A 22,484-nucleotide genomic window follows, 5' to 3' on the forward strand; every position below is an offset into this window, starting at 1 on the left:
TGTGTGTTGCAAGTATGTCAGTTATATGTTTTTAGCTAAATATGACCAGAATAGTTGTAAAAAATATGCCCCAGAAAGGTTTTGTAGCTGTTTCAAATATATTACATTTTTAAAAAATTGCAATTGTTCTAGAAGCATTCACTGATGTTTATTTATTTAAACTATATGCAATATGATTCTATAAATTGCATTGACATCAAGAAATGTGACGTGAAACCTGCCCAGTACATTGCACCCTATATGAAATCCCATAGGAATACATTTCGTCTAGCAAAGAGGCACAAATAACGCATTTCCTGAAAACGCCTTTATAATAAATGCACCATACTTTACATAAAGCTAGGAAAAGTCTAAACAATGATGCTTAGCTATTGCTGATTTAAGCATAGGGTACACATTTCCCAATCTGGCAGCCAACCAGCTCCATTGCTTTTGACTGGATTGATCTGACATTGCCACAACTCTTTCAATAATAGGTGGAATATGCCTAATGATAATTAAAACATTATTAAAGTTATGCAGATAACACAACCAACTTAGCCAGGTTTGCTAAATATATAATATTTGTCAAATATTAGCTAAATGATTCCAAAATGTGCCAAAAAAACTATAAATGTTTTTGGTCAGTTTTGCATCCCTCATTTCTATAGTTTATTTTCAAACAATGAAAAATTGATCTATACTATTCCTAAAAGGATCTTTCACAATTGCTAAAAGGCTGGATCACCAATTGCATAATTTCAATTACATTTGTCAACCAGCCATTGAACTAATGGCTACAAAATGATTAGGTAACATGTTTCATTAAATCACTTGTAAGGTTAGAGTAGGGCTGTTGTGGTGACCGTATTACCACCACACCGGCAGTCATGATTAATTGAGTCACGGTTATCTCCTCTTATGCACTCTGGACATGCATTGGTAGTACCCAACTCACTAACGACCACCAGGTCGCTAATGGCCTGGTACTCAGGGCTCTATTGTCCTTCTAAACACTCTGATATCAATGCAAATGCTTTTGAAAATCACATCAAACACATCATCAAAACAGTATTGCACTTTTAAAACTCACCTCACTGTGATTGATACATTTGAAGAAAGAAGTTCAACAACAGGTTGAAACTGAGTGGAAAACATGGTCATTGTGGATGTTGTTTCAAAGCCTAACACAACGAAATGGACAGAGCTTTCTGAGGTGGTTATTAATTCAAAACACCCATATGCATATTAGAGCTTATGCATACACATCAGCTTATACATGAGCCTAAGCCTGAAAAAAAGCCTGAATTTAAATAATGATTGTGCGGTTATACAAGACATAGCCTACTGTATATTACACATAGCTGAAAAACATTTTAAAAACTGATTTAAGATATTTTTGATACATAATTGGTCTATTCTATACTCCAAAATTAAACAAATTCTAGTAATCGCCTTTGAATGTGGATTGTATTATTATGCATAGTGGATGGACTGGTTACCTTACACTATGCTCCAAAAGTTATATCCATGAGTCTGGGAGAGAACGTATAGGCCTAGGCGATGCTGTTGGTTCATTGATTGGGCAGGACGGCTTACAGAGTTAGCCCACAATTACAATGCCTTGCAAAAGTATTCATCCACCTTGGCGTTTTTTCCTATTTTGTTGCTTTACAACCTGTAATTTAAATGGATTTTAATTTGGATTTCATGTATTGGACATACACAAAATAGTACAAATTGGTGAAGTGAAATGAAAAAAATAACTTGTTTCAAAAAATTAGAACAAATAAATAACGGAAAAGTGGTGCGTGCATATGTATTCACCCCCTTTGCTATGAAGCCCCTAAATAAGATCTGGTGCAACCAATTACCGTCAGAAGTCACATAATTAGTTAAATAAAGTCCACACAATCTGTCACATGATCTCAGTATATATACACCTGTTCTGAAAGACCCCAGAGTCTGCAACACCACTAAGCAAGGGGCACCATGAAGACCAAGGGGCACCATGAAGACCAAGGAGCTCTCCAAACAGGTCAGGGACAAAGTTGTGGAGAAGTACAGATCAGGCTTGGATTATTAAAAAACATCAGAAACATTGAACATCCCACGGAGCACCATTAAATCCATTATTAAAAAATTGAAAGAATATGGCACCACAACAAACCTGCCAAGAGAGGGCCGCCCACCAAAACTCACGGACCAGGCTGGGAGGGCATTAATCAGAGAGGCAACAAAGAGACCAAAGATAACCCTAAAGGAGCTGCAAAGCTCCACAGCGGAGATTGGGGTATCTGTCCATAGGACCACTTTAAGCCGTCCACTCCACAGAGCTGGGCTTTACGGAAGAGTGGCCAGAAAAAAGCCATTGCTTAAAGAAAAAAATAAGCAAACACGTTTGGTGTTCGCCAAAAGGCATGTGGGAGACTCCCCAAACATATGGAAGAATGTACTCTGGTCAGACGAGACTAAAATTGAGTTTTTTGGCCATCAAGGAAAACGCTATGTCTGGCGCAAACCCAACACCTCTCATCACCCCGAGAACACCATCCCCACAGTGAAGCATGGTGGTGGCAGCATCATGCTGTGGGGATGTTTTTCATCGGCAGGGACTGGGAAACTGGGCAGAATTGAAGGAATGATGGATGGCGCTAAATACAGGGAAACTCTTGAGGGAAACCTGTTTCAGTCTTCCAGAGATTTGAGACTGGGACGGAGGTTCACCTTCCAGCAGGACAATGACCCTAAGCATACTGCTAAAGCAATACTCGAGTGGTTTAAGGGGAAACATTTAAATGTCTTGGAATGGCCTAGTCAAAGCCCAGACCTCAATCCAATTGAGAATCTGTGGTATGACTTAAAGATTGCTGTACACCAGCGGAACCCATCCAACTTGAAGGAGCTGGAGCAGTTTTGCCTTGAAGAATGGGCAAAAATCCCAGCGGCTAGATGTGCCAAGCTCATAGAGACATACCCCAAGAGACTTGCAGCTGTATATGCTGCAAAAGGTGGCTCTACAAAGTATTGACTTTGGGGGGGATGAATAGTTATGCACGCTCAAGTTTTCTGTTTTTTTGTCTTATTTCTTGTTTGTTTCACAATAAAAAATATTTTGTATCTTCAAAGTGGTAGGCATGTTGTGTAAATGAAATGATACAAACCCCCAAAAAAATCCATTTTAATTCCAGGTTGTAAGGCAACAAAATAGGAAAAATGCCAAGGGGGGGGTGAATACTTTCGCAAGCCACTGTATAGTTTTGATTTTGTATAGCCTAGTAATAGGGCATTTTTTATATTTTCATAATGAATAGGCTTTAGCTACAGAATATCTCACCACTGTGCGTTTCCATCTCCTTCTCTCTCTCTCGTTCATTATTTTCTCAAGCACGCAAAGAGGGGCTGTCAACAGTTTAATGAAATATGTTTAGTTGTGAAAACATGTTCCTATTGATGTTCCCAAACAGATTTCACATGGTTTCCCAAATTAAGCACTGCGTAGCTGCAGGAACAGGGTTGGAGAGCGAGAGGCTGCATGCTCCTCAAACAGTGGTTGACGCATGGAATTGAAATAAACCAACCGGCTTGAAAGCGGCCTCCATTCGCTATACGGGTGCATACAGATGACATTTATTTTTTCCCATGCCCCTATTCCTGCCCATTTGATAATGGGCCATTCTAAATTGAAACTAATTTTACATATTAGTAAAGACCATATTAAATTGTGAATAGTCTGATGGGGGAAAATATGATCACTTGATGAGTAGGCAAGGAACTGGAGTGCAAGCTTTTTCATCAATAGCCTATAGTCGCATCATGCAGCCCATATATGTTTTGATTTCTAAAACATTCTAAGGTATGTATAATTCACAACTAAATAACTCTAAATCTAGCATATAGGACCTGTTTCAAATGATAATTTTTACGCTCAACATAGCCACTTCACATGCGCACTCGCTCAGGAATGGGAAAAATATCCTTTCTATTTTATTCAACTAAGTTCAATTATATTCTTCTTACTATAAAATTACATAATATAAAATAATGGCACGGTACTTATAAGCATATCTTCTTTGCTAAATTAAAACAAGCCTACAACCTATGGCATGGCGCATAGCCAGATAACATACAGTAGGCCAACTCATATTCTGTTCTTCTGAAATACATTTTCTTCATATCATAAGGTTTCTTTAGATCTGCCTAAAATAAATAATGGATTTATTGTGATGGTGTATATTAAATATTATTATACTTTTTTTTTATGTAGATGTTCCAAAGGCGTGTGCATCACCAGCTTGTATGCGGCTTGTATGTTTGGAGACCTGGAGATGCTAAACGTGTTTATGTTAATGATAAATTACCGTGAGACCGGCAGTCATTTGCATGACAATAACCGGCTGACAATTTCATGACTGCCACAGCCCTATTACAGAGCATAATTTTAAGATCATGATGGTCAGGGACAGAAGAGATTATTATAATCACCAATGTTCCTTTTTAGTGATAACTTGTGTTTACCTAAATCTTTGTGTTAACTTGCTGGGACAATTCAACAAATGACAGAGCACACCTTTCATTTTAGCATCCTGAGTATTGCTATACAACAGATTACTACATGTGGCAACTATAAAACCAATATGCTACCAGATCTGGATCTCTTGGACTTCTATTATTTCCCAGTATAACCAATTTCCCTAAAACAAATATGTAATTCTGCGATTTGTAATATTGTTGTTTCAATTATGAAATCGTTAGATCTGATGGCAAAAATGTACCAAATCCCATGGTTTTTAAGATGAGATCCACCCAATACAATGTCCCATTGTTGTTCCACAGTCAATTTCTTTATGAGCATGTGAACATTCTATTGAATAGACTCCCATACAACAAGATATATAAAGGTGTGAAAAACATAGAAAGCTACTTTATGGGAGAAGGTATCACATATCAATTTGATCAGGGGCTTGCGGGGAACAATATATTACCATCAAACCTTTGCCACCCCAAAGTGGCCAAACTTTTGGTCTGGCCCATGGACTGACTACAAGGATAAGTGTGATGTCGGACAACAACAATAGAATGTTCATGATCTAATGCATGTCAAAGACAGTAAGATGAAAGGCGACGTTCATACTGAGAATTTGGTGGGACTTTTAAACACAGAGCCGCAGTCATGACTAGGTCGGTTGACGGAAATAAAAGTACAGGCTTTGTCGCCGGCAATACATTTCAGATATAAACAAAAGTCTGCAAAAAGTTGGAATGCTAAAGTTGGCTGGTTTTCGTCTCTGTTTGAAATGGATATCTATCTCTCTCTCTCAATTCAATTCAACTCAATTCAACTCTCTCCCTCAGTGACAGTTATTATCAGCGTGGCTATCACTCCGCTCCTTTCTTCATTCACACCATCCTGGCAAGAGGCTGCAACTAATTCTCACACCAGAACACACTCGTCTATCTATCTGTCTATCTTTCTCACTCCATCTGTCCAACTGTCTGTCATATCTGTGAGCAGACTAAGCACCAACAGTAACAGTATCCAAGGAGCATGAGTTGCGTGTGATTTTCAAAAGTGTGATAATAAAAACAGGCACTGCTGTAAACTAGCTATGTCACGACTTCCGTCGAGGCTGCCTCCCCTCCTTGTTCGGGCAGGCTTCGGCGTTCTTCGTCACCGGCTTACTAGCCACTGCCGCTCCATATATCATCATTCCATTTGTCTTGTCTTGTCAATTATACACACCTGGTTCTTATCCCCTCATTAGTCTGTGTATAAGTGTTCCCTCTGCCCCCCTTGTCCTTGTGGGTGATTGTTATTTGTGAGAGTAGTGTAGCTCGGTGGAGCTACTCTCCCTTTTGTATTGCCGGGGTAGATATTTCCCCTATGCCTGTATATTGTTGGAGTATCCCGTACTGTGTATTGCCAGGGTAGATAGTTTCCCCTGTGCCTGTTTTCGTGTGTCGCTATCCAGCACATTTGTGTACGACGGAATAAACTCTGTATTCAGTGATTTACCCTCCTGCGCCTGACTCCTTCTATCACACTCATCACAAGCTAGGAGTGAAGAGAGAGGTGTGTGGGATGACTGAAAGTGGGAGGACTGGATGGGAGGACTGAAAGTCATAATAAACAAGTGTACACACACACACACACATGCATAAGCACGCACACACGCACACAAACACTGTGACACACACACCTCACAAACTATAATATAGGATGCATACTCGCCCCTTTTTCCATGTCCACTCTCTGGACTATTCTTGTTTCCCTCTCTCTATTCTAATTCTCCATTCTTTCCTTTCAAATTCAAATTGCATCAAGCTTTATTGTCATGACAATGCAGTGCTCTGCCAACTGCCTTCCGGTGGCGTCCATGGCAACGGCCCTCCGGCCGAGCATTCGGTTCCCGCCAGGCACACACACACATTCCACCACCAACCCTCATGGGACCCTGGGTTCAACCCTTATGACCTCAAAGCAGAGCAGAACTGTCCTGGGCAAGCATCCACCCTAACCCCCACTCCCTCCAGCCACCAACAACCCACCCTACTCTGGAGTTCAGTTCTGCCCCAGTCTTGCCTAGACTGATCCCAGATCTGTTTGAGCTGTCTTGCCAATGACCATAGGCAAGACAGTGGTCTACTTGTGGCGTCACTTGGCACAGGCACTAACTCAGTTATCACCTTCTTATCAGACAGGTAGTGGAGGAGTGACAACAAGGCATTTTTTGCTGCATCGGCCAAGGCAAACAACAGTCCATATAACGCTAATACACTTCAACAGTAACTAGGCCTAATGGCAGGCAAGCAGGGGCCTATAAAAGTCAATTGTATAGAAGAGGCTATCAGGCTAACTGCCTGCCACACTGACAGCAGGACTCAGGACAGTTTGTATAGTTTGTTAGTGGGAGAGTTTAGCTTCACAGCCACTGACATATACACACAAAAACACAGAGACATGCACGCACGTACACACACACACACACAAACACAACACACACACACACAGAGACATGCAGGCACATGCACACTCACACACAGTAAGCAAGCTCACACAGTAAGCACGCTCACAGATTCACACAAACACAGAACACGTCATTAACAGACTGGAGGCAGGCAGGCTGACACTTTTACAACCTGGATCCCACTGTTGTTAATATATATCACTAGGTTTGAGTCCTATGACCACTATCTCTTCTCAACCACCCACTTACATGCAATAAAATCGGGTTCTTCTTATTCAAATTGAACGGGCCATCACTATTTATTTTTTATTTTATTTAACCTTTATTTAACCAGGTAAGCCAGTTGAGAACAAGTTCTCATTTACAACTGCGACCTGGCCTAGATAAAGCAAAGCAGTGCGATAAAAACAACAACAACAGAGTTACATATGGAATAAACAAAACATACAGTCAATAACACAATAGAAAATCTATATACAGTGTGTGCAAATGCAGTAAGTTATGGAGATAAGGCAATTAATAGGCCATAGTGCAAAATAATTACAATTTAGTATTAACAATGGAGTGATAGTTGTGCAGAAGATGATGTGCAAATAGAGATACTGGGGTGCAAATGAGCAAAATAAATATTTTTAAAATTTTTTGTCATTTAGCAGACGCTCTTATCCAGAGCGACTTACAGCTAGTGAGTGCATAAATTTTTCATACTGGCCCCCCGTGGGAATCAAACCCACAACCCAGGCGTTGCAAGCGCCATGCTCTACCAACTGAGCTACAGGAGGCCCCTGTAAATAACAATATGGGGATGAGGTAAGTTGGGTGGGCTAATTACAGATGGGCTGGGTACAGGTGCAGTGATCGGTAAGCTGCTCTGACAACTGATGCTTAAAGTTAGTGAGGGAGATAAGTGTCTCCAGCTTCAGAGATTTTTGCAGTTCGTTCCAGTCATTTGCAGCAGAAAACTGGAAGGAATGGCGGCCAAAGGAGGTGTTGGCTTTGGGGATGACCAGTGAGATATACCTGCTGGAATGCATACTACGGGTGGGTGTTGCTATGGTGACCAATGAGCTAAGATAACGTGGGGATTTGCCTAGAAGTGATTTATAGATGACCTGGAGCCAGTGGGTTTGGCGACGACAGCGTACAGGTCACAATAGTGGGTAGTATATGGGGCTTTGGTGACAAAATGGATGGCACTGTGATAGACTACATCCAATTTGCTGAGTAGAGTGTTGGAAGCTATTTCGTAAATGACATCGCCGAAGTCAAGGATCGGTAGGATAGTAAGTTTTACGAGGGCATGTTTAGCAGCATGAGTGAAGGAGGCTTTGTTGCGAAATAGAAAGCTGATTCTAGATTTAACTTTGGATTGGAGATGCTTAATGTGAGTCTGGAAGGAGAGTTTACAGTCTAACCAGACACCTAGGTATTTGTAGTTGTCCACATATTCTAAGTCAGACCCGTCGAGAGTAGTGATTCTAGTCGGCGGGCGGGTGCAAGCAGCGTTCGATTGAAGAGCATGCATTTAGTTTTACTAGCGTTTAAGAGCAGTTGGAGGCCACGGAAGGAGTGTTATATGGCATTGAAGCTCGTTTGGAGGTTTGTTAACACAGTGTCCAATGAAGGGCCAGATGTATACAAAATGGTGTTGTCTGCGTAGAGGTGGATCTGAGTCACCAGCAGCAAGAGTGACATCATTGATATACACAGAGAATAGTCGGCCCAAGAATTGAACCCTGTGGCACCCCCATAGAGACTGCCAGAGGTCCAGACAACAGGCCCTCCGATTTGACACATTGAACTCTATCTGAGAAGTAGTTGGTGAACCAGGCGAGGCAGTCATTTGAGAAACCAAGGCTATTTAGTCTGTCAATAAGAATGAAGTGATTGACAGAGTCAAAAGCCTTGGCCAGGTCGATGAAGACGGCTGCACAGAACTGTCTTTTATCGATCGCGGTTATTATATTGTTTAGGACCTTGAGCATGGCTGAGGTGCACCCTTGACCAGCACGGAAACCAGATTGCATAGCGGAGAAGGTACGGTGGGATTCAAAATGATCGGTGATCTGTTTGTTAACTTGGCTTTCAAATACTTTCGAAAGGCAGGGCAGGATGGATAAATGTCTGTAACAGTTTGGATCTAGAGTGTCACCCCCTTTGAAGAGGGGGATGACCGCGGCATCTTTCCAATCTCTGGGGATCTCAGACGATACAAAAGAGAGGTTGAACAGGCTAGTAATAGGGGTTGCGACAATATCGGCAGCTAATTTTAGAAAGAAAGGGTCTAGATTGTCTAGCCCAGCTGATTTGTAGGGGTCCAGATTTAGCAGCTCTTTCAGGACATCAGCTATCTGAATTTGGGTGAAGGAGAAGCGGGGGGGACATGGGCAAGTTGCAGCGGAGGGTGCAGAGCTGGTGGCCGGGGTAGCCAGGTGGAAAGCATGGCCAGCCGTAGCAAAATGCTTTTTGAAATTCTCGATTATCGTAGATTTATCGGTGGTGAGAGTGTTTCCTAGCCTCAGTGCAGTGGGTAGCTGGGAGGAGGTGCTCTTATTCTCCATGGACTTTACAGTGTCCCAAAACTTTTTGGAGTTAGTGCTACAGGATGCAAATTTATGTTTGAAAAAGCTAGCCTTTGCTTTCCTAAATGATTGTGTATATTGGTTCCTGACTTCCCTGAAAAGTTGCATATCGCGGGGGCTGTTCGCTGCTAATGCAGTACGCCACAGGATGTTTTTGTGCTGGTCAAGGGCAGTCAAGTCTGGGGTGAACCAGGAGCTATATTTGTTCTTAGTTCTGCATTTTTTTAATGGGGCATGCTTATTTAAGATGGAGAGGAAAGCACTTTTGAAGAACCTCCAGGCATCCTCTACTGACGGAATGAGGTCAATATCCATCCAGGATACCCGGGCCAGGTCAATTAGAAAGGCCTGCTCGCTGAAGTGTTTTAGGGTGGTCGTTAGACCGCGGACCAATTCCGGACGCAGGCAATGAGGCAGTGATCGCTGAGATCCTGGTTGAAGACGGCGGAGGTGTATTTAGAGGGTAAATTAGTCAGGATGATATCTATGAGGGTGCCCATGTTTACGGATTTAGGGTTGTACCTGGTAGGTTCCTTGATCATTTGTGTGAGATTGAGGGCATCTAGTTTAGATTGTAGGATTGCCGGGGTGTTAAGCATATCCCAGTTTAGGTCACCAAGCAGTACGGACTCTGAGGATAGATGGGGGGCAAGCGATTCACATATGGTGTCCAGGGCACAACTGGAGGCTGAGGGGGGTCTGTAGCAAGTGGCAACAGTGAGAGACTTATTTCTGGAAAGGTGGATTTTTAGAAGTTGGAGCTCAAACTGTTTGGGCACAGACCTGGATAGTATGATAGAGCTCTGCAGGCTATCTCTACAGTAGATTGCAACTCTGCCCCCTTTGGCAGTTCTATCTAGACGGAAATGTTGTAGTTCGAGGTGGAAATGTCTGAATTTTTGGTGGCCTTCCTAAGCCAAGATTCAGACACTGCTAGAACATCAGGGTTGGCAGAGTGTGCTAACGCAGTGAATAACTCAAACTTGGGGACTTTATCATATTCTGAATAACTGAACATTGATTTTAGAGAGGAGTAGCAGTCTTCTACTACTCCAAACTACTGTAGTTAGGAGAATGAGTGTAGCACAGTGTATCAGAATGTTCCTCCCTGCTATACTAGCCTTACAGGTTGGAGTCCTACAGTATATCACTAGCTGACAGGTCATTTTGCTATCATAATGAGTAGCAATCAATCAAAACTAATTTTCATGACAATAGGTTGACATGTCCATGCATATTTACATTGATTTAGCCTGACTAACCCTCAGTCCACTTAACCTACTACCACAAGCGTAGTGAGCGTGAGGACCATAGAAATATAATGAATGGATTGTATTTAAGGTAATGGTTCCGCACTCCGCACACAAATATAATGTTGCATAAAGCTTTATATTTTAATGAATATTTTTCTCTCACTGCATCAGAGATAGCATGGAGGACCTTCAGAGTGAGATGGAGAACATTCGTCAACAGCCCATGCTCCTTATAGGAGCAAAGGGCTTAAATAAAAGTACGTCAAGGGATAGCATACACAAACGTTTCAATTTAAAAGCCTTCAGTGGGAAGGTAAACAAACTAGCAGCAGAGCTATAATGGGTTCATTCCTCGTTGAAAGCAAGCGGTAACACTGATATGCAATCTATGACAATTTACCACTCCCCTCCCAGAGAGGCAGAGAGAGACAGTGGTGTAGGCACTTGTTGCCCCGGGGTGCTCTGGCATTCAGAAGGGGTGGGGCCAGGGACCATTACTGACAAGACAACCTATGGGGGGTAATTAAGAGAGGGAGAGAGACACATCTTTTCATGTTCCTCTGTTTCTGTCTGTACTGGTGAAGGGCGGGATACCGCCGCAACCACAACCAATCAGAGCGAGAGAGATGAAAGATTCACTCTCATATGACCCCAATAGAAATAAGTTGTATAACTGTTTGGTGCAATCTTTGGTGGTTTAAAATGTAATGTATTCACTTATGTGTGGCTGGAATGTGTTTTTAAATGGCCAATTAAATCCAATGAAAAATACACAAATGCACAAATAGATTCTAAACTTACTGGTTCACACAATAAACACACACACAAACGTCACCACTGTGGAATATTACCCCTGTGGTTGACCGGGGTGAGCTAACAAAAACTGATCTGGAATCATATTTTGGGGCTGCTTTCTAACCCAGCCTTCAACCCCTGCCCTGTTGATCCCTCATCATGTGATCCCCAGGTTCAGCCCACTTAATCCCACCATCACATAACTTCCCAAAGTCAGGAAAAGTCCACTATGCCCAAATCCTCTTAAAAAACATTCCTATCTGCACATATTGGATTACAAGGGGGGAAATCCTGTCTCTTACAGCATTGGCCTGTAGCATGTCTAAGAAATCAGTGTTTCTCAAATAGAGACGATCGGAGCTAAGAGGACTGTCTTTCTGTTAATAATAACAGCAAGAGTGAAAACCTGATGGAGTGATGGTATTTGTATTTATTATGGATCCCCATTAGCTGCTGCCAAGGCAGCAGCTACTCTTCCTTGGGTCTGGCAAAATTAAGGCAGTTATACAATTTTTTAAACATTACAATACATTCATAACAGATTTCACAACACGCTAAGTGTGTGCCCTCAGGCCCCTACTCCACTACCATATATCTACAACACAAAATCCATGTGTACGTGTGTATAGTGCGTATGTTATCAGGTGTGTGTATGCATGTGTCTGTGCCTATGATTGTGTTGCTTCACAGTCCCCGCTGTTCCATAAAGTGTATTTTTATCTGTTTTTTAAAATCTGATTCTACTGCTTTCATCAGTTACCTGATGTGGAATAGAGTTCCATGTAGTCATGGCTCTATGTACTACTTTGTGCCTCACATAGTCTGTTCTGGACTTGGGGACTGTGACGAGACCTCTGGTGGCATGTCTTGTGGGGTATGCATGGGTGGCTGAGCTGTGTGCTAGTGGTTTAAACAGACAGCTCGGTGCTTTCAACATGTCAATACCTCTCACAAATAGAAGTACTGATGAAGTCAATCTCTAATCTACTTTGAGACAGGATAAATTGACATGCATATTATTAATGTTTGCTCTCTGTGTACATCCAAGGGCCAGCCGTGCTGCACTGTTCTGAGCAAATTGCAATTTTTATTTGTGGCAGCTGGCTACACGACTGAACAGTAGTCCAGGTGCGACAAAACTAGAGCCTGTAGGACCTGCCTTGTTGATAGTGCTGTTAAGAAGGTAGAGCAGTGCTTTATTATGAACAGACTTCTCCCCATCTTAGCTACTGTTGTATCAATATCAACAACATAAGAATCACTACAAAACTTATTGTTTGACCTCTTATACACTATATTTGGCCCAGCCTTTGGAACTTTGGTTTTCCTAGATATGGCTATTATATTGTGATCACTACATCCGATGGATCTGGATACTGCTTTCAAGCACATTTCTGCAGCATTAGTAAAGATGTGATCAATACATGTTGATGATTTCATTCCTATGCTGTTTGTAACTACCCTGCTAGGTTGACTGATAACCTGAACCAGGTTGCAGGCACTGGTTACAGTTTGAAGCTTTTTCTTGAGTGGGCAGCTTGATGAAAGCCAGTCAATATTTAAATCACCCATAAAATATACCTCTCTGTTGATATCACATACATTATCAAGCATTTCACACGTTATCCAGATACTGACTGTTAGCACTTGGTGGTCTATAGCAGCTTCCCACAAAATGGGCTTTAGGTGAGGCAGATGAACCTGTAGCCATATTACCTCAACAGTATTTAACATGCGATCCTCTCTAAGCTTTACAGGAATGTGGTTCTGAATATAAACAGCAACACCTGAACCACTGGTATTTCAGTATTTTCTGTAAATATTATAACCTTGTATTGCTACCACTGTATCATCAAAGGTATTGTCTAGGTGAGTTTCAGAGATAGTCAGAATATGAATGTTATCTGTTACTAGCAACATTAATTTCATGAACCTTGTTTCTTAAGCTACATATGTTAACGTGGGCTATTTTGAGCACTTATCTGGGATGGTTGCTTGTTTTCATTGCTGCTTTACTGGGAAGCTTAGCAGAAGTAGATATTCTCATGTTATTTATGTTAGTGCAGAGTGAGCTGCACACAGTGGACTTCCTACTAGGGCACACTGCCTCAGTGCTAACACCATAAATCTGGTTCATAGGCACATGATTGCTGCATACAATAGCTATAGGATCAGCAGATGCATTCAGGGCAGTTAGAGGGACATAAATTAGGTTACTTACATTGTGTCTACCAATGCTAAAGCATTATGATGACTCAGCGACACACTGGTAGGGATTAACTGAGCTGGGCTTGGGTCATTGATATGTCATTGTCTCAACGCAGCCTTATAATGCTGTGAAAGGTAACCCTTGTCTGGGCAACTCCCGACCCCTAGGCCAGAGGGCAAGAGAGGGGGGGCTGAGTGTGTGTGTGAACTGTGAAGGGGGCTTAAAAAGTGTTGGCCCAATTTACAATGATCAAGTTGATTAGAGCCTAGGAACAAAAGCCGCATAATTTGACTAGCCAACACAACAACTCTAATTAGGCTTACTTCTCGGACTGACCAGGCTCCTTGGAGGCTAGAGACAAAATACTTAGTACCCTCAAACACAAACCCTGCCTATATTACAACATGTCTTTGAAAATGTATTTCTAGAAGTGACAGTTTCTCAAAGAAAATGCTACTGTTTCAGGCACCATTTCAGTAGCCAAAATGTATGTTTTCAAACTGGCCATTGAAGGTAATTTAGCTTGAGACAAGCTAGAATGAGAGGGCTAGTATTACAAGACTTTGGACTTTTGGTTGTTTTTAAAATACAAACCACATCCCCTGGTGTAAGGAACCAAAAAACTGTGTAAAGTTGAGGAAAGTATTTAATTTCACATTCACCCAAAAAGTAGTATTTTCTTCCCAAACAAACAAAGCTGCTTGGTGGGAAATATATAGACTTACTCCTCACCTCAGAAGAAAGAGAGAGAGAGAGAGAGAGAGAGAGAGAGAGAGAGAGAGAGAGAGAGAGAGAGAGAGAGAGAGAGAGAGAGAGAACAGCTGAAAAAAAAGAACAAAAGTTAGCTTCACTCTGCAACACCTCGAAAAGTGTTGTTTTGTATGGCCGGAAGCAGCCTGCTGCAGTGTAATGGAGGGTAAATAGAGAGTTCTCTCTTTCTTTCACTCTTTCTCTCACACACTCTCTCTCTCTCTCTCTCTCTCTCTCTGGGGCAGCAGGGCACCTGAAAGGTACCAGTAAAAATACTGTCCCACCCACCTTCACAATCCTCCCTCATCCTCTCATACCAGGTCACGGGCCAGTATTTCACACATGCTATGCTTTGTCTGTGGCAATTTAAAGCACCACTACCTGATACACTTTACTTGACATTTTTTGTATCTTTAGGTGACACAAATACAGTGTCCTGAGTCTGACAATTCCCAACAACAGGCACAGAAAATGTGACTATGGAAAAGAAGTAAGAACCAAAGCTATGTGCCATGTAGTAAATACCTCATGGTGTGGCAAACATCACACATGCCAAGGTTATTTAGTTTCTACTTTTTATAGTTTTCCTTATTATGTGCCCCAATTTCTCAATTCCACGTTCTATTTCTAATTAATCCATAATACTGTGGAGATGTGGTATTGTGAGGGTGAAGGCACGTGTAACCCTTTACACTCATACCCATATACAGGTTGAAAATTGCATATATCTTAATCTTTTTATTGGCCAGTCTGAGATATGGCTTTTTCTTTGCAACTCTGCCTAGAAGGTCAGCATCCCGGAGTCGCCTATTACTGTTGACGTTGAGACTTGTGTTTTGCGGGTACTATTTTAAGAAGCTGCCTAATGTATTTGTCCTCTTGCTCAGTTGTGCACCGGGGCCTCCCACTCCTCTTTCTATTCTGGTTAGAGCCAGTTTGCGCTGTTCTGTGAAGGAAGTAGTACACAGCGTTGTTCGAGATCTTCAGTTTCTTGGCAATTTCTCGCATGGAATAGCCTTCATTTCTCAGAACAAGAATAAACTGACAAGTTTCAGAAGAAAGTTATTTGTTTTTGGACATTTTGAGCCTGTAATCGAACCCACAATTGCTGATGCTCCAGATACTAAACTAGTCTCAAGAAGGCCAGTTTTATTTCTTATTTAATCAGCACAACAGTTTTCAGCTGTGCTAACATAATTGCAAAAGGGTTTTCTGATGATCAATTAGCCTTTTAAAATGATAAACTTGGATTAGCAAACACAACGTGCCATTGGAACACAAGACTGATGGTTGCTGATAATGGGTCTCTGTACGCCTATGTAGATATTCCATTAAAAATTAGCCATTTCCAGCTACAATAGCCATTTACAACATTAACAATGTCTACACTGTATTTCTGATCAATTTGATGTTCTTTTAATGGACAAAAAAAGTAATTTTCTTTTGAAAACAAGGACATTTCTAAGTGACCCCAAACTTTTGAACGGTAGTGTACATTTACATGATGACATGGTGTCATACCCTTGGTTGTTCTGAACAGAACAAGTGTCTATTGTGAAGAAAATTTGCAGCAGCACCTGAATGCACTCATGACTCCTTTCTTTGCCCACCAACATTATGATCCATTTCCCTGAATTGCATCGTGAAAGCCTAACACTGTAATACCATATTTTATCATTTATCTAGTCATGTTGGCAATAGAACAAGCTTTCAAATTATGCCCACCTGACCCAGATTGAGATTTATGTGCATATTTTGGAGAGGTGTGTGGCCACTTGGAGACACCAGTTAGTCCTCTCACTCAAACCCTTGTCATTTTTTTTGTCTTATGTTGCACCAACCCCACATTTTCCAGGAATATTCTTATTATGTTACTGAATGTATACAGAGTATTTTCAGATTTCATAATCAACAAATGCGGTGAAAAGTATTGTAAATGTAAAATTCACATAAAATCAACAGTGTAATGTTTGGATTCAGTCTTGTGTCAGGTGAACTGTTGTGTCCTCAACTTTGGACTAATAACTTTCCCAAAATCTCAAAACTGTTCCCTTTCAATTGCTACCATGGTTATGCAAATGCTTTTCATATTTATTCTGTAAGAAACATTTCAATTTAGCCTTATCCATATAGGCCAATTCCCACAAGTGTAAAGGGATAAGGTAAAATAAATTGGAGAGTACAACTCAAAGGTGCCAGCCCTAATCCTCCCCACCCCGAACCACAACTACCCCCCTAACAGTGTACAATAAGGGATACAAGACAAGAGCTAGAAGGCCAAGGAGAGTCTTACAGCAACATTACCTCCTTCTCTCCATCCCATAGTTATATAACACGCTCCAGGTGCACGTTGTAAAGTGTAAAGTGTTGGTCCTATGTTTCATGAGCTGAAATAAAAGATCCCAGAAATGTTCCATATGCACAAAAAGCTTATTTCTCTCAAATGTTGTGCACAAATTTGTTTACATCCCTGTTAGTGAGCATTTCTCCTTTGCCAAGATAATCCATCCACCTGACAGGTGTGGCATATCAAGAAGCTGATTAAACAGCATGATCATTACACAGGTGCACCTTGTGCTGGGGACAATAAAAGGCCACTCTAAAATATGCACTTTTGTCACACAACAGAATGCCACAAATGTCTCAAGTTTTGAGGGAGCGTGCAATTGGCATGCTGACTGCAGGAATGTCCACCAGAGCTGTTGCCAGAGAATTTAACATTCAGTTATCTACCATAGTCGCCTCCAATGTCGTTTTAGAGAATTTGGTATGTCCAACCGGCCTCACAACCGCAGACCAAATGTATGGCGTCGTGTGGGCGAGCGTTTGCTGATGTCAACGTTGTGAACAGAATGCCCCATGGTGGCGGTGGGGTTATGGTATGGGCAGACATAAGCTACGGACAACAAACACAATTGCATTTTATCGATGGCAATTTGAATGCACAGAAATACTGTGACAAGATCCTGAGGCCCATTGTGAGGCCCATTTTTTTAAGGTATCTGTGCCCAACAGATGCATATCTGTATTCCCAGTCATGTGAAATCCATAGATTAGTGCCTAATTAATTTATTTCAATTGAATGATTTGCTCGTATGAACTGTAACTCAATAAAATCTTTGAAATAGTTGCATGTTGCATGTTGCATTTATATTTGTTCAGTATAGGATCAGCTTACCTTTCCCAAATCCTAACCATAACCATTGAAGGGGGATACCTCTAAACGGACCTTAGATTATTTTTACATTTTAGTCATTTTAGCAGACGCTCTTATCCAGAGCAACTAACAGTTAGTGAGTGCATACATTTTCATCCTTAGAACAGTATCAAGGAGCAACAAAGTAAATAATACAGCCAATGAGGAGCCAGTATCTTACCTTCAGGTTCTAGCGTAGCCTCCTCTTCCTCGGCGGCGGTGTACGGCGGCCTTGCCACAGTAGCCGTCGCTAGGGATACCAGGACGGCGGTGAGCAGCCAGGCCCACGAGGCCATCCTGTTAGTGGAGGGCAAGTCTCCACACCATGCCCCCCTCCTCAGGCTCCGCCTCCCCCTGGACACTGATCCCATCTGAGGGGCTCCACCCAACCATTAACTGCAGGCTGTATGGCCTGTCACTCACTGTGAATTCCCCCAATCACCTGGGCTGAGGAAAGGCTGTGGGAGGGGCAAGAAAGTTGGGAAAAGGGTGGTAGGTAGGTAGGTAGGTATAGATGGAAGGAAAGGGTAGGTAGGGATGACATTTTTTTATAATAATATTGGGAGAAGAAAGAGGGAGAAAACCAAAAGAGGAAAATTAGTATTGACGTTGAAAATGAAGCCAATTCTGCATTTACACTAGAGATGTAGGATCTTAATTTGAAAATGGAAACGTGTAGTGTATTCAAGGTTTAAAAGGCTTATATAGTTTATTATTTCCACTTTAAAATGTCAAGACTTAATTTGCCCTAACGAAAAATATACCAACCCCTACAAAAAATGTCCATTCATTATAATCCACATAAAAATGCAAATTTCCTGTTGCTGCAGGAATATTTTCCTGCTGTAGCAAACTGGCTCAAATTAAGATCCTACGTCTGTATACTATACTCTGCTAAACTCTCTTGTACTCTATTCTTACCTGTCTCACCTATTCTAATTTGTTCACCGACTTATTTGATTTATTTCAGTCACAATAGCACATATAGAAAGAGTGGGTGTGAGAGAAGGAGAATGTCACAAAATGCTGTCAAACAAGCCTTGCCACAGACATACCGAAGCTCTGATGCACCTCAGCTCAGTACACAACCACACTAAACCTACCTTTACGTCCGACCCATTGTCACAAATCCTCACGTTCACTATTACAATACACGCCGCATGAGTATGTAGCATTTCTATTGAGTGGCTGAAATCACCTTGTAGTGAAGTTTTACATATATGAATGGTTTCTCAGAGAAACTGCATTGAATAGACTTGGTTAGTTACTAAGAAAAAACATTCATCACTAGGCTATGTAGGTACTGTATTAGCCTACTATAGTTATTACCATTTCACTAATGCAATTATTATTATTATTATTGTTATTATTATTATTATTATAACTGAAATTGTCCAGCTGTGGAATATCAAATTTCACCAAACATCACCGTCTTCTGATCAGAGAGTAGGCTACAATCAATAACCAAGGCCTCCAATACTGATAGTCTATGTTTTATCCTTGTGCGCAACCTGTTGCTTTCCATTTCAAGTCGATTTATTAGTGAATATGCATACTTTTCAGTTGCAAAATAAATTCACTTGATTATGCGTTTTATAATTGAAATGGAATACACAAGGACACATCAATTTATTGGCCAGAAATCTGTGGTTCAATCCGATTCAACAGTTTCTGGAGGTTTGGAGCCGGCTTCACAGAGCCCCTAGTCATACTTCCTTGAGCGCCTTCTGCTACAGCTGCAATGTATTGATTTGTTTACCCAGGAAGATACATGTAATTTGACATGTACACAGCAACTTTGAAAGGTGTCTAGAGATTCTGGTTAATCTCTAATGAGGTCATCACTAGTTACAACAGCCACAAAGTTATAATTATGGCTAAACCCCGCCTATTTCTACCATTTCTCTGCTTAAAATCTGACTTTAAACCTAACGCTAGCCAACTAAACTCAACTCCACGATTTACGATGGAGTTGAGCAGTGGGTGGACTGGAGCTCCGACGTCACATAAAATTACGTTTTTATAAAAAACTATGGATTTATAGCCTGCATTTTTTGGGTGCTGAAATCCATATTTTTTTATAAAAATGTCGGAACTCCAGTTCGCCCACACCAGTTGCCACTCAATGCCATCTTAAATCGTGGAGTTGAGTTTAGTCGGCTAACCTAACCCTAACCACACTGCTAACCTTATGTCTGACCCTAACCTTAAATTAAGACCAAAAAGCTAATTTAGATTTTTATTCATTTTTAGGGTTAGGTTTTAAAAGTCAAAATGATGGCTAAACCCAGCCAATTTCTAAAATGTATCTTCTTAAAATCTGATTTTCAACCTAACCCTTGCCGACTATACTCAACTCCACGATTTACGATGGAGTTGAGCAGTGACTTGATGTGGCCGGACTGGAGCTCCGACGTCACATAAAATTATGTTTTTATAAAAAACTACAGATTTATAGGCCGCATTTCTTTACGTGCTGAAATCCAGAATAGTCCGAATTCTTTTGGGTGGTGAAATCCGTAGTTTTTTATAAAGATGTCGGAACTCCAGTTCTCCCACGCTAGTCGCCACTCAACTCCATCGTAAATCGTGGAGTTTAGTTTAGTCGGCTAACCTAACCCTAACCACACTGCTAACCTTACGCCTAACCCTAACCTTAAATGAAGACCAAAAAGCAAATTCTGGCTTTCATTCATTTTTAAGAAATATAGCATTTTGACTTTGTGGCTGTGGTAACTAGTAACAACCCTCTAATGACCATGGAGAGGAGAGCGCGCCGCACCGCGCATTACATCATGGGATGCTGCCTGTGGCCTGGATGCATCCCTCACGTGCAAAGTGATGGGACCAGACTAGAGTGGGCGGACAATTTTTTGCCTCGACAATTCGCCTAGGTCTAGCCTACTTTTGGTGATTTAGCTGTGGTAAGTCTATCCAGTGTATAGCCTATAGCTTTGAAAAACGCTTTATGAGTTGCTGCTGTCAACAACATGACGTCCAACAACAAGTTCAAACACTTGAGGGCTTTTCCTTATATGCATATCCACACGTTTTCCTGGCCCCCATTTAAACCAATGCTTCTGAATGAAATTTCTTGGCGCTGATTGAATTCCTATTGATATTCAAATCAGTTGTATTTTGCTAAATGAAGACTCATTTAGAGCGCTCAGTGATTTAGGGTTCCCATCTCCATGCAGTAAAAACACAACGTGCGGTCACGGGGTAATTGTAATTGGCACCATAAATGCAATGTAGAAAATTAAGCAAAGTAATAAATAACCAAAACAATGTTGTTAATGAACATTCATGGGTGCTGCAACCATTGCTTACATTTTATTTTTGTAATTAAGGGGGGGAAATGGTAAACATTGCCATATAGGCAGTTGTTTTTGAATGAAAAAATATAATATTTTTCACAAATTGCAAAATACGAGCTCTTGCTTCGTAGTAGAAAAGGGGTAGGCCTACATTATATTGGCAATTTATTATGATTTGACTGTCAGATCAAGTTAGCATTTAAAGTAGCATATGCATAAAATGTGTAATTTCACAACTCCTTAGAATAACAAATTATGCTAATCTATCATAGTTTTATACATACGTTGCATGTGCGTGGTGATAATTTGTGTAGCAAACTGGTTCCCAAAAAATATTTCCAAAACTTAGAAACAGGTTTTTACCAACATTACAAATGAGCTCTATTCTCCATTATTCTAGGACGAATAGAACAATAACTATTTGAGATCTATGCCCACAATAATACTGCCAGAATACTTACCACGAATAACTACCAAGTCTGAAAGATCTCCGATTCGCATGCACGGAAAAGGCAGGAGGCGAGTGCATGGGCCGTATCGAGAGGATGTGTACCCTATAGTCCTGACGGAGCGAATTCTCTTCACATTACCAAAAATGCCAAGCAGCGATTTTTTATTATCCCCAAATCCAACGAGCAACAACTCAAATCACTGGAAAGAAACTCTTAAATCCCCAAATTATTGGTGTTCCATTGCACTTGAAAAATTCTGAATTTAAATGCATATCCTTGAAAAGAACTTGAAAAACTTAGCTAGCTACGTCCCCAAACCTTTTCTTATTCACCAAGTTCCTACAGTTTCTTCAACTCAAAACTTGTCAGTGTTCCACCGCGAGCTCACTCTTCATCCAAACGAAGGGCCTATGCAATTTATGAAGAATTCATGCGTTAAAAAAATTATATATACTCCAAAAACATAGAATCCATCAATTTATGATCCCTCACGGCAGAGCGTCTTCTTCCCCGACAATCCTAGTAGTACTGTCCTCAGACGCTTTGTCAGGTTTTTGGAGTTTTGTTCTCCTCCTTACGTCCCCACACACAACCCCCTCCTCCCTCACTTCAGTGGGTGTCACTCCCCCCTGAAATTCGATCCGTTTCCTGGCCACAGTGTTTTTGCCTCTGAATTCCTCCGCCAATCAAACCTCAGTTTCTCCCTCTCTTTCTACGCTTTTGCCTAGAAAGAAACCACGAGCCTTCCTTGCTCCGTACGCCCGAAGAGTGAGAGCTCAACCTACGGAGCTCACTACAAACTTCATACTGTACAGGGGTCCTCCTCCACCCCTCGTTGGCTTGGCGCAACTTGCAGTAACTCCGCCCCCGTGCGGACACAACACCTGAAGCGCACAAGTCATATGCAGAATAGCAATAGGGAATGTATGTATTATTTCCATGTTGTATATAATGAATAATGTTGACATAAGGGAGCAGTAGGT

The 22,484-nt window shown here is 41.3% G+C and overlaps 1 protein-coding gene across 4 annotated transcripts in view; it reads right to left on the reverse strand.

The window, feature by feature from the left end:
• Positions 1 to 22,276, reverse strand: part of LOC121568030 (fibroblast growth factor receptor 2) — a 111,432-nt gene extending 89,156 nt beyond the window's left edge. The window contains exons 1-2 of one of the 4 annotated variants that reach the window (XM_041878595.2): positions 21,511 to 22,276; positions 17,914 to 18,190 (exon numbers count right to left, since the gene is read on the reverse strand). In XM_041878595.2, the coding sequence (XP_041734529.2) occupies positions 17,914 to 18,103 (190 nt within the window). In that variant the 5' untranslated portion in view covers positions 18,104 to 18,190; positions 21,511 to 22,276. The remainder of the gene's footprint in view (positions 1 to 17,913; positions 18,191 to 21,510) is intronic. The other 3 variants (XM_041878585.2, XM_041878578.2, XM_041878568.2) reach the window with 3 other exon arrangements.
• Between the last annotated feature and the right edge of the window lie 208 nt (positions 22,277 to 22,484).

This window comes from Coregonus clupeaformis, chromosome 1 (assembly GCF_020615455.1).
Source record: "Coregonus clupeaformis isolate EN_2021a chromosome 1, ASM2061545v1, whole genome shotgun sequence".
Lineage (NCBI taxonomy): Eukaryota > Metazoa > Chordata > Actinopteri > Salmoniformes > Salmonidae > Coregonus > Coregonus clupeaformis.